At 50.6% G+C, this 12,523-nt stretch overlaps 1 protein-coding gene across 13 annotated transcripts in view; it reads left to right on the top strand.

Annotated features, from left to right (window-relative positions):
- Nucleotides 1-12,523, top strand: part of SLC14A2 (solute carrier family 14 member 2) — a 497,483-nt gene that overhangs the window by 477,475 nt on the left and 7,485 nt on the right. For all 13 annotated transcript variants that reach the window (XM_027577555.2, XM_027577562.2, XM_035724077.1 and 10 more), the window contains 6 exons: nt 6,138-6,260; nt 8,631-8,713; nt 9,398-9,557; nt 10,252-10,441; nt 10,802-10,930; nt 11,835-12,027. In XM_027577555.2, the coding sequence (XP_027433356.2) occupies nt 6,138-6,260; nt 8,631-8,713; nt 9,398-9,557; nt 10,252-10,441; nt 10,802-10,930; nt 11,835-12,027 (878 nt within the window). The remainder of the gene's footprint in view (nt 1-6,137; nt 6,261-8,630; nt 8,714-9,397; nt 9,558-10,251; nt 10,442-10,801; nt 10,931-11,834; nt 12,028-12,523) is intronic.

The following is a 12,523-nucleotide window of genomic DNA, read 5'->3' on the forward strand; positions in this document are numbered from 1 at the left end:
AAGTACAGGAACCTTCAGGAAAGACCAAGAGCAAGAGGTTAAGGGATAGGGCATGCAGAACTGAGCCAAGAGCCGCCAGGTGGGGAACAAGGAAAAGTGTCGTTGGCAGACGTCCATGGGCCCTGAACTAGCAATACCAAAGTAAAGACCCTGTGCAGGGGACTGATCTCTAGTCAGCTCCACACCTGTCCCTGGAATGTGGGGCTCCCCAGCTCCTCCCCCCGTTTGCTTTCTTTCTTCAGAAGGACCTCTGTGATCAGGTCCCCTCTTTGGCAGTTCTGAAACACCTGGCATGGTGGGAAGGGGGCCTTTGACGTCAGTGGGGAGGTTGTCTACTCAGGTGTAGCTAATTTCCTCAATGTGGGGTTTTGTTTCTAAACCTGGGTAGGCTGCCTCACAGCCCATCAATAAGTGTGTATATGTGTGTGTGCGTGTACTCGTGTGTGTATGGGGGGAAGGTACACAAACCTGGGATGGGCTGGGGGCGGGGGAGGGGGAGTGATGCTTGACCCATCGTACCACAAAGCCAAACAAAACATGTTTAGATTGGGCCCCCCTCCTCAAACTCCAGCCCACCAGACCCCACAGCCCCATGGGATGTGGGAGGGTCACCTTTCCTAATATATAGACCTCAAGTCCTTTCTGGAGGCAATGGTTAGGTCATGCCCTTCTTGCTCTGAGCGGGTCCCCTGGTGAGTCCTCAGGACCCTTGTCAGCATAAGTCAGGAGGAGGAAAGGTCTGAAGATTTCCACAGAACCAGAAAGACAGCATCTAGTATTGGGTTGTGCAGAAACTTCTGTCGAGATGGCAATATTGTCCCCCAGTCTGTGCCCTGGCTGTACAGGGAACTAAGGGAGTTTATTGAGGTTGGAAGACAAATTGGCCCCCTGAGGAGACAACACTTAGATGATTGCTTTAAAGGCAAGTACTGGAGCGAATTTCTAATGAGAGCAGCAACTGAGGGAGGACAGGGAAGCTCCTGCTACACGATCTCTGGCTCTGTCTCTTTAAAGGAAACCTGCCTGATCAAACCAGGTGGGGGAACCATGGTAGCCAGAGCCAGTCCTCCTCAGGGAGTCTAGAAAGAATCTTTTGTCAGGAAGGCCAGAGTGAGAGCAAGCTGCAGAAAGAACACTTGTCTTTCCTCTCCCTCCTCTTCCATGATACCCTTTCTCAACTGGAAGACGTGTGCCAGGCATAGGGTCAGGGAATGCAAAGTGAACTTACAGAGGGTCAGCAAGAGGATGGGCAGGAGGGCTCCAGGAAGTGAGGGGCTTTGGGTTTAGGGATCAGTCCAGCATCCGGAGTTGAGGACCAGAAACGCCACCCAATTGGAAAGAAGCTTCTTCCCACATCCTGATGGTCTAGATTCCTCCAGCCCTGTGCAGGAAATCAGAAGAAGCCCAGGTAAGAGGTCTTGTGAGGGAGAACTGAACCCTAGACCAACCCCCCCAGCCAACAGGACCATCTGACTTTTCAAAGGAAGAGAAAAAAAAGAAAGGCTGATGTTTCTCTGTTCCTTTCTTCTGTTGAGCTATGGTGTCTGGGGAAGCTAGTCCTACAACAGGGAACATTACAAAGAACTCTAGAGAGAATTTAGATTCTGGAAGCTTCAAAGCCCTTGCCTTGTAGATAAAGAAACCATGGTTTTCCAAGGACCTGTCCAGGTGATAAAAGAGCCTGGACACAAGTCCAGGGGTGCTAACTCACAGATCTAAGCTCTTCTTGCTCACCTGGTGATGGAACCAAGTTAATCCATCGCCCCTCACATCTCCTTACCACACTTGCTGCCCACTGGGTGAGTCTTCACACTATTTGTCATCCTTTCCACAATTTTGTGACCCACAACTCTAACATAGGATGGTTCCCAGGGCAGCACCACATGGAGTTGAACTGTGGGAGGCTAATGCACTGAATTTGAAAACTTTCTTCCTAGGAGTCATTACCTGCTGCTTCCAGGGTGGAGGTACCTGGTCCAGGCATCTTGGCCTTTCCGCTCAAGTCCTGTACCCCTTCCTCAGACATGCCAATAGAACTAGACCATCTCAGCATCTACAAACCTCTTAACATCCCCACTTAACAACCTGTCTCTTTGGTGCCCCTCTCTTACACAGCCATCTTAGATTACTATGGACATATTCTGTGTAGCTACAGAGAGTAGGTGTTTCTGGAATACTCCAGGATATTGAAGTTATCTGATCAGAGAATGGACAGCCTTGTATGGTACGTGATCTCCTCCAAAACTGGCACCAAAGGATGTGAGGTTTGGTGAATTGCTGAGGGAAGGCTGTCCTGTGAGGCTTGAAAGGGCCTGTGGCAGGCATCTCCTGGATAGCAACACCCTGGCCTTGATCCACCCCTTCTCTCAAGACATAGATACTTATACAGTATCTACACCTTCCTTTAAGGCTGGTGGGGGAGGGGAGTAAGTTTACTTGCAAGTGCCAACTCTAACTAATTAGTATTGGTTGTCCGAGCGTTGTGTTAAGAAGGAGTCTGAGGCTGTTTTGGAACTTATTGGGAGAGTGCTATCACTAATTAGCTATGTTTGCCATAGATAACGGAGAGGAAGGGGGCAGGGAAGAGGAAGTAAAGAAAAGGAACAGGGAAACATGGCTACCGGAGAAGAAGCCGGTGTACAATGGCCCACAACTTTCCCTGGCCTTTTATTGGGTGTCACAAATGTAATGATACACAGGTGGTTTGGAGTGGGGTTTGGGGGACGTAACTCTTGTTTTGGGGAGGGGTGACAAATGGGTCTTAATGATGGGTTCCAGATGCTCCATATGTTGAACACTGCAAGCAATGTATGGATGGTATCGATCCACCTGCAAGAGACAGTGACATCTGTTCAAAATCTGAGAAAGACGACTTACAGAAAGAATTTAGGCATGGGCCTGTCCAAGTGAAGATTGATTTTCAGTAACATGGACTAGATCAGTTTTCCTCTTCTGAACGATGTCATACATGGTTTGGGTTTGTTTAGTTCCTCTCAAAGAAAATGCAGTAGGTTTCAAAATTGTATTTGACAGGTCGGGTCCTCTACAAAATCTTTTTTAACCCTGGTATTTGAATGGTTGGTGTTTTCTGGACGTTCAACATCAGTAAAGGCAGAAGTAGTACGGGGCACTACTCTCCAGGACCCGCGTTTCTGAACAGATACCATGCCTCATAATTGTGCTTTCTTTCTGTGAGTCAATGGGAGGAAAGTGCTGCTGGATCCCTGCCTATAAAAACACAGGATGGGGCGCCTGGGTGGCTCAGTTGGTTAAGCGACTGCCTTCGGCTCAGGTCATGATCCCCGAGTCCTGGGATCGAGTCCCACATGGGGCTTCTGGCTCGGCGGGGAGCCTGCTTCTCCCTCTGACCTTCTCCCCTCTCATGCTGTTTCTCTCTCTCTCTCTCTCAAATAAATAAAATCTTAAAAAAAAAAAAAACACAGGATGGTGGCAGTCCTCGAGGGCAAGGGCCATACCCCTGAAATGGCAGTGGGAAGCCACATGCATTGGGACACTTAATAAGGCTCGTCAGGGAAGGAGAGCCATGACTCCTGCGCCAGGCAGGCAGGCAAGGGTTACTCAGCCACTAAGGTGTACCCATGGGCTATCAAGGACAGAGCTTTCCAATCGTGGGCCACAGCGCATGCCACGCTGGGCCCACAGAGCCCCCACTGGCCCTCTAAGGACCCAGGTGGGCCTGGTGGGCCCTGAGTCCATGGGGGCAGGCCCTCTGGCCATAAACAGCATTATCTGTTCACTGCATCATGCCACACACTATTTTCCATGTGTGCCATGATGTTAGGGGGAGAAAAGTTGAAAGAACCCCAAAAAGTAAGTTATTATGAACAAAATTATTCTTGGGCTGGAGAACACCCAGCCCACCTCTTAAGTGCTTAGGGATTTGTGGCCACACAGAATGGACTATGTAATATGTAGTTTTCCACAGCCCATGGAGCACGATCTCTGTCTTCCATGGTCTGTTCTCCTCTGTCTCCTTAACTGAGATCTTCCAGCCACGCTCGCAGGATTCCTGGGTTTCTGGTTGGTTGGTCACAGATGGTCAAGCATTGTATGACCATCTGTAAACTTCCTTTCTTTTATCTAAGTGCCACCGAAAATAATCAGCTCTTATCCTGTAAGCTGCAAAACCCTAACTCGACTCAGCCATTACCTTTGTCAACCAATGAAAGGCTCTCTCTCACCTTTATTTCAATATTTATCAAGTATTTAACAATGACAATGAGATGTATTATTCTTAAAAATAGCTCAAATCCTGCAATAGCCCATGATTGTTCCTTATAGCATTCAGAAACTAAAATGTGTAGTATAATTATGCCTCGTTAATTTATTCAGCAAATACTTCCGAGTGCCTACAGAATACAAGGCTTATGCCGGGTGGTGCTGGGGAAACCAAGGTAATCGGGTATAACCTGGGCTGCCGAGGGCCTCACCATCCTGTGGAGGTGACAGACAAGAACACACAATTGACACTTGGCAAGATGAGAGTCAGTGCGGGCAGGTGTAAAATGCCAGGTGTGCGCCGGGACAGGGAGTCCTCCTGCCCTCTGGCCTGCAGCCATCCGAGGGCAGTGGCCTCACCGGAAAGGGATCTGACATGTGAGCGCTGCAAATTATTTTCCAGAGCCTCTTGCAAGCATTGTCTCATCTTCATAACAATATGAGGAAGAAACGGAGGGTGTCCCTCCAAAATAACTGCCATCATTCTATAGATGGAGTTCACAAGGGCTGCCGACGGCGTCTGTATATTTCTGAGAGGCATGCATGCAGTGGGGAAGCGTCACTGAAAACAGCATGCGGAGATGAGACTCTGGTTCTTGGCCAGAGTTACTGCTGCTTTCTTGTTTCCCCACCACACCGATGGAACATTTATTTCTAGAACATTTGGAAGATGTGTTCAGGATATTCTCGAAATCGCCTTTATCCATTAGGAAAGTCTCGAGCATCTGTCCCAAAGGTAGGGGTAAAAGGCTCTCATCTTAGCTTTAAGTATTTTCACCGCCTCGGGAAATTTGTGGCCTTATCTCCAGTTCTTGGTGGCATCTGCTCCACTTTACCTTCTCAGCTGTTGGCTGGCACGTTGGGTGGGGCTGCTGCCCTCAAGGTAGTGCCCCCCACTTCAGTCGTACCCACGGGACAGCCAGAACCAACCCCGTGTCAGACCCTATTTGGTGCCACCTCCCCAAAGAAAGACCAAAAACAGCGTTCAAGGGAAAGAAAGATACTTTTTGCTTTTGCTTTTTGTGGCTGGGACATCAACCCCAGGAACATACAGTAATATGGGCCCGGCCCCCACTTTCCTGGGCCCTGAGCAGGTAGCAGAATCTGGGGTGCTAACAGTGAAGGGCCAGGGCATGGAAGGTGGGCCAGGCCTCCTGCCACCACTTCCAGAGCCTCTGATTGGGTGTCAAGAGACCTGGGAGCAACTCCGGGCTGTGCCATGACTCATGAGCTGTATGACTCAGTTGATTTTTCGGGACACAGGAGGTAGACTGTGATCTTGTAATTTCGTGCAATTCTCAGTCTAGGAGGCTAAGGTCAGAATACTGCTGTGCCCAGGGGGGTGGCTGGGGTAGCTGACATCGGCATGTGAGAAACGAGAAGCAGCGGGCCAGCAGAGGTACCCTTCCAGCCTGGCAGATGAGCACTTGGGATTGGCGTTCCGGCAGAATGCCCCGCTGTGTCGGACGAAGCATGCTACCCTCTCAGTCCTCATCCCCCCACACAAAACCTGTCTGCTGGGTGTCCGAGGGTAGGCTGATGTTCCAGGTGTCTCTGAAGCACAGGATCAGGGGGCTCCTCCAGGTCTTCGAGTAGTTCCCCACTAGAGAAATAGGGCAGACTGGCTCATCTGTCTCTTGACATGTATACGTGTCTATGACATGGTTTCTGAGGGGAAAGGAAGTGCACGTTTTCACAGGGGGAATGGAGAAGCTGGAAGCTTGACACCGAGACAGATGCGATTCCTACCTGCAGCTTCAGAGCCACCACTCCTGCCTTTCCAGGTTCCAGACGTGATTCCCCGCCGCACCCCCCCCCTCCCCGCCAGCTGCCTGCCTGGCTCTCACCGCGTGCGACCCGGGCGGACACTGACCTGTCTTGCTTTGTCCCCGGCCTAGGTGGCAGTAGGGAGCAGCCGGCCACAGCAAGCCCCAAGGCCGATGAGGGCTCGGAGGCCGTGCCCCCCAAGCCCAGGAGTGTGTTCCACATCGAGTGGTCATCTATTCGGAGGAGAAGCAAAGGTGGGTGCTGCTCCCCTTCACTCTCGGGTCCTCAAATGACTCATCTCTAGAACGGGGACAGTGGCAGTACCTACTTCACAGGGCAGTAGGGAGAGCCACGCGGGCCAGGCTCATTTTTATCACACCCAACCTCTGACCACAGCCATTGCCCCGTTGTCTGGACCCTCCGGGGGGTACGGGGGGATGCTGGAGCTGGGACAGGCAGCCGACTCAGGAGGTCTCCAATTTGACTGCATATGGGAATCACCTGCATCCCATCCCTGGAGACACTAATCTAATTCATCTGGAGAGAAGCCTGGGTGGGCATAAGGATCTTACAAAGCTCCCCATGAGATTCTAATTTTTGCCAAGCCACAAACCACCGGTCCACTTACAAGACGAGAGGTGAAAGTTCTCGCCTACAGTGGTGGTCAAGATGTCAAGGCCAAGGAAAGAGCGGGAGAGCCATGGAAGGGAGGGGACGCCCACAGGCCGAGAGGGGCAGCCAAAAATGAGCAGGTGGGGAAGCCAGGGAGGAGTTGGGGGCAGGGGGAGGGAGCAAGAGGAGTCCTCCTTCCTCCCCAGTCAGATGCAAAAGTAGCCACGTGAAGAGCCAGGGCAGAGGGGTAATCTAATTCTGCCCCTCAAGTCCCAGGGAGGGGAACAGAGTCACACAGCTGGCAAGGGACAAGGGGCGGGGGGAGGACCGGTTAGTGTCCTTTTTGCAATATCACATGCTTCCCAGAAGACGTGTTCGTTACATTCTTGCTCCAGTTCATCTAAGCTTCATCGTTTCTCACCAAAAGTGGCCGACCCAAAGAAATGGGCCTGGGTGCTGTGGGAAAACATCATACAAGGTGGAGAGGGCATTGAGACATCTCAGGGACCCTCTGGCCCAGGGGTTTGTATTTGACAGAGGCCACCGGCATGGCAAGAAGAAAGTGTGGCTTGCTTCAAAAGGTTAACAATCCCCTTCCAAACATCCTCCGTCCCAGTGGTTGGGGGCTGGCGGAAGGGAAGCCCTTTCACGGAGTGCAAAGGAGCCTGGGACATGGATCAGTGGAACTGCTCAACAGCAGACCCGGGGCAGCTTCATGCACAGGAAGCGGCTCCATCAGGACGCCACGCACACTGGCCTCAACATCTAGAGGAATCTTTGCTCCTACTCTTTCTTTCAAATCTTCCAAAATTAATTTTTCCTGCATAGGGTAACTTCCCAACCATATTGGTATTTGCAGCCCCTGTCCCTTCAAAAATGGGACGTTTTTGTGCCATTCATGTGCCGTTGTTGCCACTGATGCATCTTAGGTACCCTGAAAGCTCATGAATGCAGTGGGAAGAGCCAATTCAGTCTGAAAATACCGGGTGTTCAGAGCCCAGCCTGCCATCCTCAAACTTGACCACGAGAGGGAACCAAAGTACCAAGACCGAAACTTCCAAAGTTCTTTTAGGATGCATAAAACCCTACTAAAATTGGTCATCTTTAAAAATAAATGATCTGGTGGGGCACCTGGGTGGCTCAGTCGGTTAAGCGTCTGCCTTCGGCTCAGGTCATGATCCCAGGGTCCTGGGATCGAGCCCCATATTGGGCTCCCTGCTTGGCGGGGAGTCTGCTTCTCCTTCTGCCTCTGCTGCTCCCCCCCTACTTGTGCCCTCTCTCTCTCTGTCAAATAAATAAAATTAAATAAATAAATAAATAAATAAATAAATAAATAAATAAATAATCTGGTAATAAGAAAAATATGTTTACAGCAACGTTACAAGAGTTTTCTAGAATCACAAGATTATGCCAAAATCTGTTTCAAGGAATGACGTGGACATCACTCGTCTTAATCCAACCAGCAGTTGCAGCTAAAATACCTGAAATCCCCAGATATATATCTAAAACAAGAGACCAGAACAGCCTGCGGTCATCCAGTTGAAGTCACAGTCAAATTCAAACCCAGACCTTACATGGCTCAGGCAGCTTAATACTTTAGGAGAAATAACATCCGAGTTTTCCTTTCTTTGTACACTTACAAGTTTGTGCAGAGAAAGAACCCTAGATGTGGGGATCACGGCCAAGGCACTATTTCTTCATCTAAAAATAGAGTGGTTGAGCTAAATCAGAGGCTCTTCACTAAAGGTCAGTCGAGTCTCTGAACTCCCTAAATTCCTGTAAAATGTCCTGTTTACATGTGGATGTACATTTTTTACCCAAAGTGAGAGTCCAAATGGGTTCTTGACCAATAAAAATTAAAAGGTGCCTTCCAGCTACAAGACATTGAAGTTCTGGGCTTCCTCAAGTGGAATAGGAAATATTGAATATATCAACCCAACTGTAAGAAATTTGCTGCTAACGTGCCTGGGTAGAGCTGTCCTAATTGATGATGTACTTTCCTTCAACTCCAGTGTTTGGAAAAGGCGACCACCAGGAGAGACAAACCAAAGACCCTTCTCCCTATCAGTACCGGAAGCCCGCGGTTGAGCTGCTGGTGAGTCACAAGTGGCCTGAATCGGGCAGGGTCCTGAGGCACAGAGCCTGCGGCAGATTAGGAAGCAGACGTCCAGAAAAGATGCCCTCTGATATAGGCAAACTTTGCTTGAATTCATATATCCAGAAACATAATTACCTAGGATAAAAATGCCTATTTTTCATAGTCTACTTTATAAAATTTTATATTCCTTTTATTTGAATTAGCTATTATCGGTCTTCCTCTAAATCTGGCATTCAAGCATTCAGGAAACAAGCTGGTGCCAATTTTCAAACACAGAATACTTATGTGTTTAATTTTATGGACAGTTAAATTTTAAAGACGAGACAAGCTGGGGGTGGGGAATAATTTCTTCTGGAAAGAGTGTGGTATAGGGGTAGTCATGGTTGAAATAAAGAGTCTAAAAATCTGTGTTTAAATATCAATTCTACTGTTTGACCTTGATCTTTGCCGGTGAGAACCCTCCATCCATGCTGGAGCCCTCATCCCCAGGATGAGGGTAAGTACGGTGTCTTGTACTGCAAGGTTGTTGCCCATATTCAATGAGGTAACACGTCAGACAAGACAAAAGGTATTCCTAAATACCAAATGAAAACATTAACTTGGTCCCCGAGCTAACACAAATGTGGCTTCTCTGCGTGGGAAGCACAGGGTGTGGGAGCTCCTTGTCTTGCCCCTGGACAGGATCTGGACGCCATGGAGGACAGCACTGAGATAAAAGTGGAAGCGAACACTTCCATGGCTTCCTGGATTCAGAGTCACCTGACTGCCCATGGGAAGAGGGTCAGCAGAGCCCTCAGTTACATCACCGGGGAGATGAAGGAGTGCGGCGAGGGGCTTAAAGGTAAAGGTCCTGCAAGCAAAGCCCTTGACCCTGCCCCTGGAGTGTCACTTCCAACCGTCCCCAGCAGGCGCCATGCCGCGGTTCTTGGTAGATTAGATTGAGTACCGTTTCTACGGTCGCTCAGAAGGAACAGGAGTTTTGCTGTGACAGCAGACATGCACTCTTGGGAGGTGAATACAATACGTGTCAGTGTGCGAGCCCTCATTTCCAAACCGAGCAGCCGTGCTCTCACACATACCCCATCGGGCATTTAGGCCTGGGAGTCTAGAGTCACCATTCCAAAAAAAAAATGTCGGCCCTATGGATGACTCTTGGGAGAACTATGTCTACTAGTCCAGTAAGTTCTCTCTCGCAATCCTCCCTCTGTGCAGCAAGAGAATTTTCTTTTTGGATGTGTCTTCTTGAAAAATCATGCCGCTCTCACGGCGGCGGACAGATAGCTCAGGGTACCTTATCCCCACTGCTTGAAAAACAATGTAAAGACCACAACCAGCTGACGATGGGTCTGAAGAGTTTTCTGGACAGCCGAATGACCTCTTGGGTTCCTGGTTTAACCCCCCCTGTGGCAGGTGACGGTAGGGCCCTGCGAACCCACTTTGGACGCAGAGCTTCCCGTACCTTCCACCCACCCACCTGAGCCCCATGCAGGCCCGGCACACCTGAACATTGACTCCCTGCCCTGGTTCCATTTCAGACAAATCCCCAGTGTTCCAGTTCCTTGACTGGGTCCTCCGGGGCACGTCGCAGGTGATGTTTGTGAACAACCCCCTCAGCGGCATCCTCATTGTGCTGGGCCTCTTCGTCCAGAACCCCTGGTGGGCCATCTCGGGCTGCTTGGGCACTTTTGTGTCCACTTTGACAGCCCTCATCCTGAGCCAGGACAGGTAAATTCCAGGAGGCCCAGGGCCCGAGCGTGAAGCCAGAGGTCACTTCCTGCAGGGACCCTATGCCACCTTCCCATCGCCTTGCTGCTGGCCTCCGACCTCAGACACTGTTCAGACTAAGGACACTAATAACTAACAACAGCCACTCCCTCGTTATTTGGTAACAGCTCCGCATCACCCAGGGGAACGTGAAGGGCTGATGTCTTCCCTTCCCATTCCCAGTGGGGCCATCTGCTGGAAGGTGTGTGCAGTCGGGCCCCAACAGAGAAAAATCTGGGTCAGAAGGAAAGTCAAGAAGGCAGTGCCCCTCCTGAGGCCCTGGGGGGACCCCACTACCCCAGCCCTCCTCCATCCCCCCAGGTCGGCCATTGCGGCAGGACTCCACGGCTACAACGGGGTGCTGGTGGGGCTGCTGATGGCCGTGTTCTCAGACAAAGGCAACTATTACTGGTGGCTTCTGCTCCCCGTCATCATGATGTCCATGTCGTGGTAAGTTTGCTCCTGAGGCTGCGGGTGCAGTCAAGGGCTGCCAACCTTTTCACCCCAGCTCCCTGTCTAAACTCAACTTGAAGGGGGCATGGACTTTGCACATCAGAAGCATCCACTGGAAATAATTATTAATGTCATACAGTGACAGAACCATGCTAGCTGATCTGTGGACAATATCTCAGTACCTACCAGCCTCCACTCTTCTTTGTCTAAGATCTAAAAGGGTTTCTGGTCCTACTCAGCCAGAGCACAGAGAAAGGAACTGAGGCCCATATATAGGTGAAGAGCCATACCACAGCATCCTATCCATTTCTAGAAACCTCATTCCTCCTGCTGCCCCCCACCCAGCTTTCCCCCGTCCTTGGGACCCCTGACCAGCCTGGGACAACCTCCTAGTGTAGGCTGAAGGACCAGCCACCGGGCAGAGCCCTTAGAGGGTCAGGGCTTAGCTCCCCTTCCCCTCCAGAAATCAGCCACAGGGAATTCCGGGCAGGAGGCTTGGTGCTCTCAGCTGCTCAACAAACATTTGTGGGAAGGAAGGAAGGAAGGAAGGAAGGAAGGAAGGAAGGAAGGAAGGAAGGAAGGAAGGACGGACTACAATTCTGCTCCCGTCACTCCCCCACTCTCCTCATGCCGAAGCATGGAGCTGCATGACTTTTCAAGAAGCTTCTGTGACTCTTTGCCTTAGGTCTTCCCCCAGAAAGCCCTCTTTCTAAAGCTGAGCCTGGGCGTCTACCCTATCACCGCACCAGGCCCAGGGAGGAGGCCATGGAAAGATGTGCTCAGGGGCCAGTCAGGCTCAGAGAACGAACCCAGCAGGCTGCTTTTCCTTGGGAAAGTGCTCCTGCTCAGCCTAGTGTCAGGGCCTGAACTTCTTGAACAGTCTCCTGTGCTTCTGCCACAGCCCCATCCTCTCCAGTGCCCTGGGGACCATCTTCAGCAAGTGGGACCTCCCAGTCTTCACGCTGCCCTTCAACATCGCCGTGACCCTGTACCTGGCGGCCACTGGCCACTACAATCTCTTCTTCCCCACGACGCTGCTGCAGCCTGCATCCTCCGCACCCAACATCACCTGGTCAGAGGTCCAAGTGCCCTTGGTAGGTGTCGGGGAAGGCAGAAGGGCAGCATCTGTCCAAATGCCATGTTAATGTGGCATTTACTGCAGCCTCCATGGGTAATGACTATTACCCATGGTGTGGGTGTGAGGCACTTGGCATGCGGTCTCTCTTTAGCCACCATTCTTTTCCTTCCTCTCCGTAAGAGCTAACAGGACCATTTTTGGTCCCACGCTGTCCTAGCACAGAGGAAGAAACTGAGGCCTGAGGTCACACACCTAATCAGTGAAGAGCAGAGTTGAGATTAGCACTCTGACCTCCTACTGCTACACCTGGGTTCTTTCCTTTTTCCTTTTGGAAAAAATCTTTTTGATGCTTTCCTCCAATTTTCCTCCAGCCTGCACTGTATATTTTCTTCCACTGGTCTCACTGAATCACTAAAGACATACACATTACACGACCACCTGTGGGCTAACGAAGTCTCTGTTGCGACCTCCAGAATGGATTGCATTCGCTATCTGAGGTGTGGTCACACCAT

The sequence above is a fragment of the Zalophus californianus genome, chromosome 14, assembly GCF_009762305.2.
Source record: "Zalophus californianus isolate mZalCal1 chromosome 14, mZalCal1.pri.v2, whole genome shotgun sequence".
Lineage (NCBI taxonomy): Eukaryota > Metazoa > Chordata > Mammalia > Carnivora > Otariidae > Zalophus > Zalophus californianus.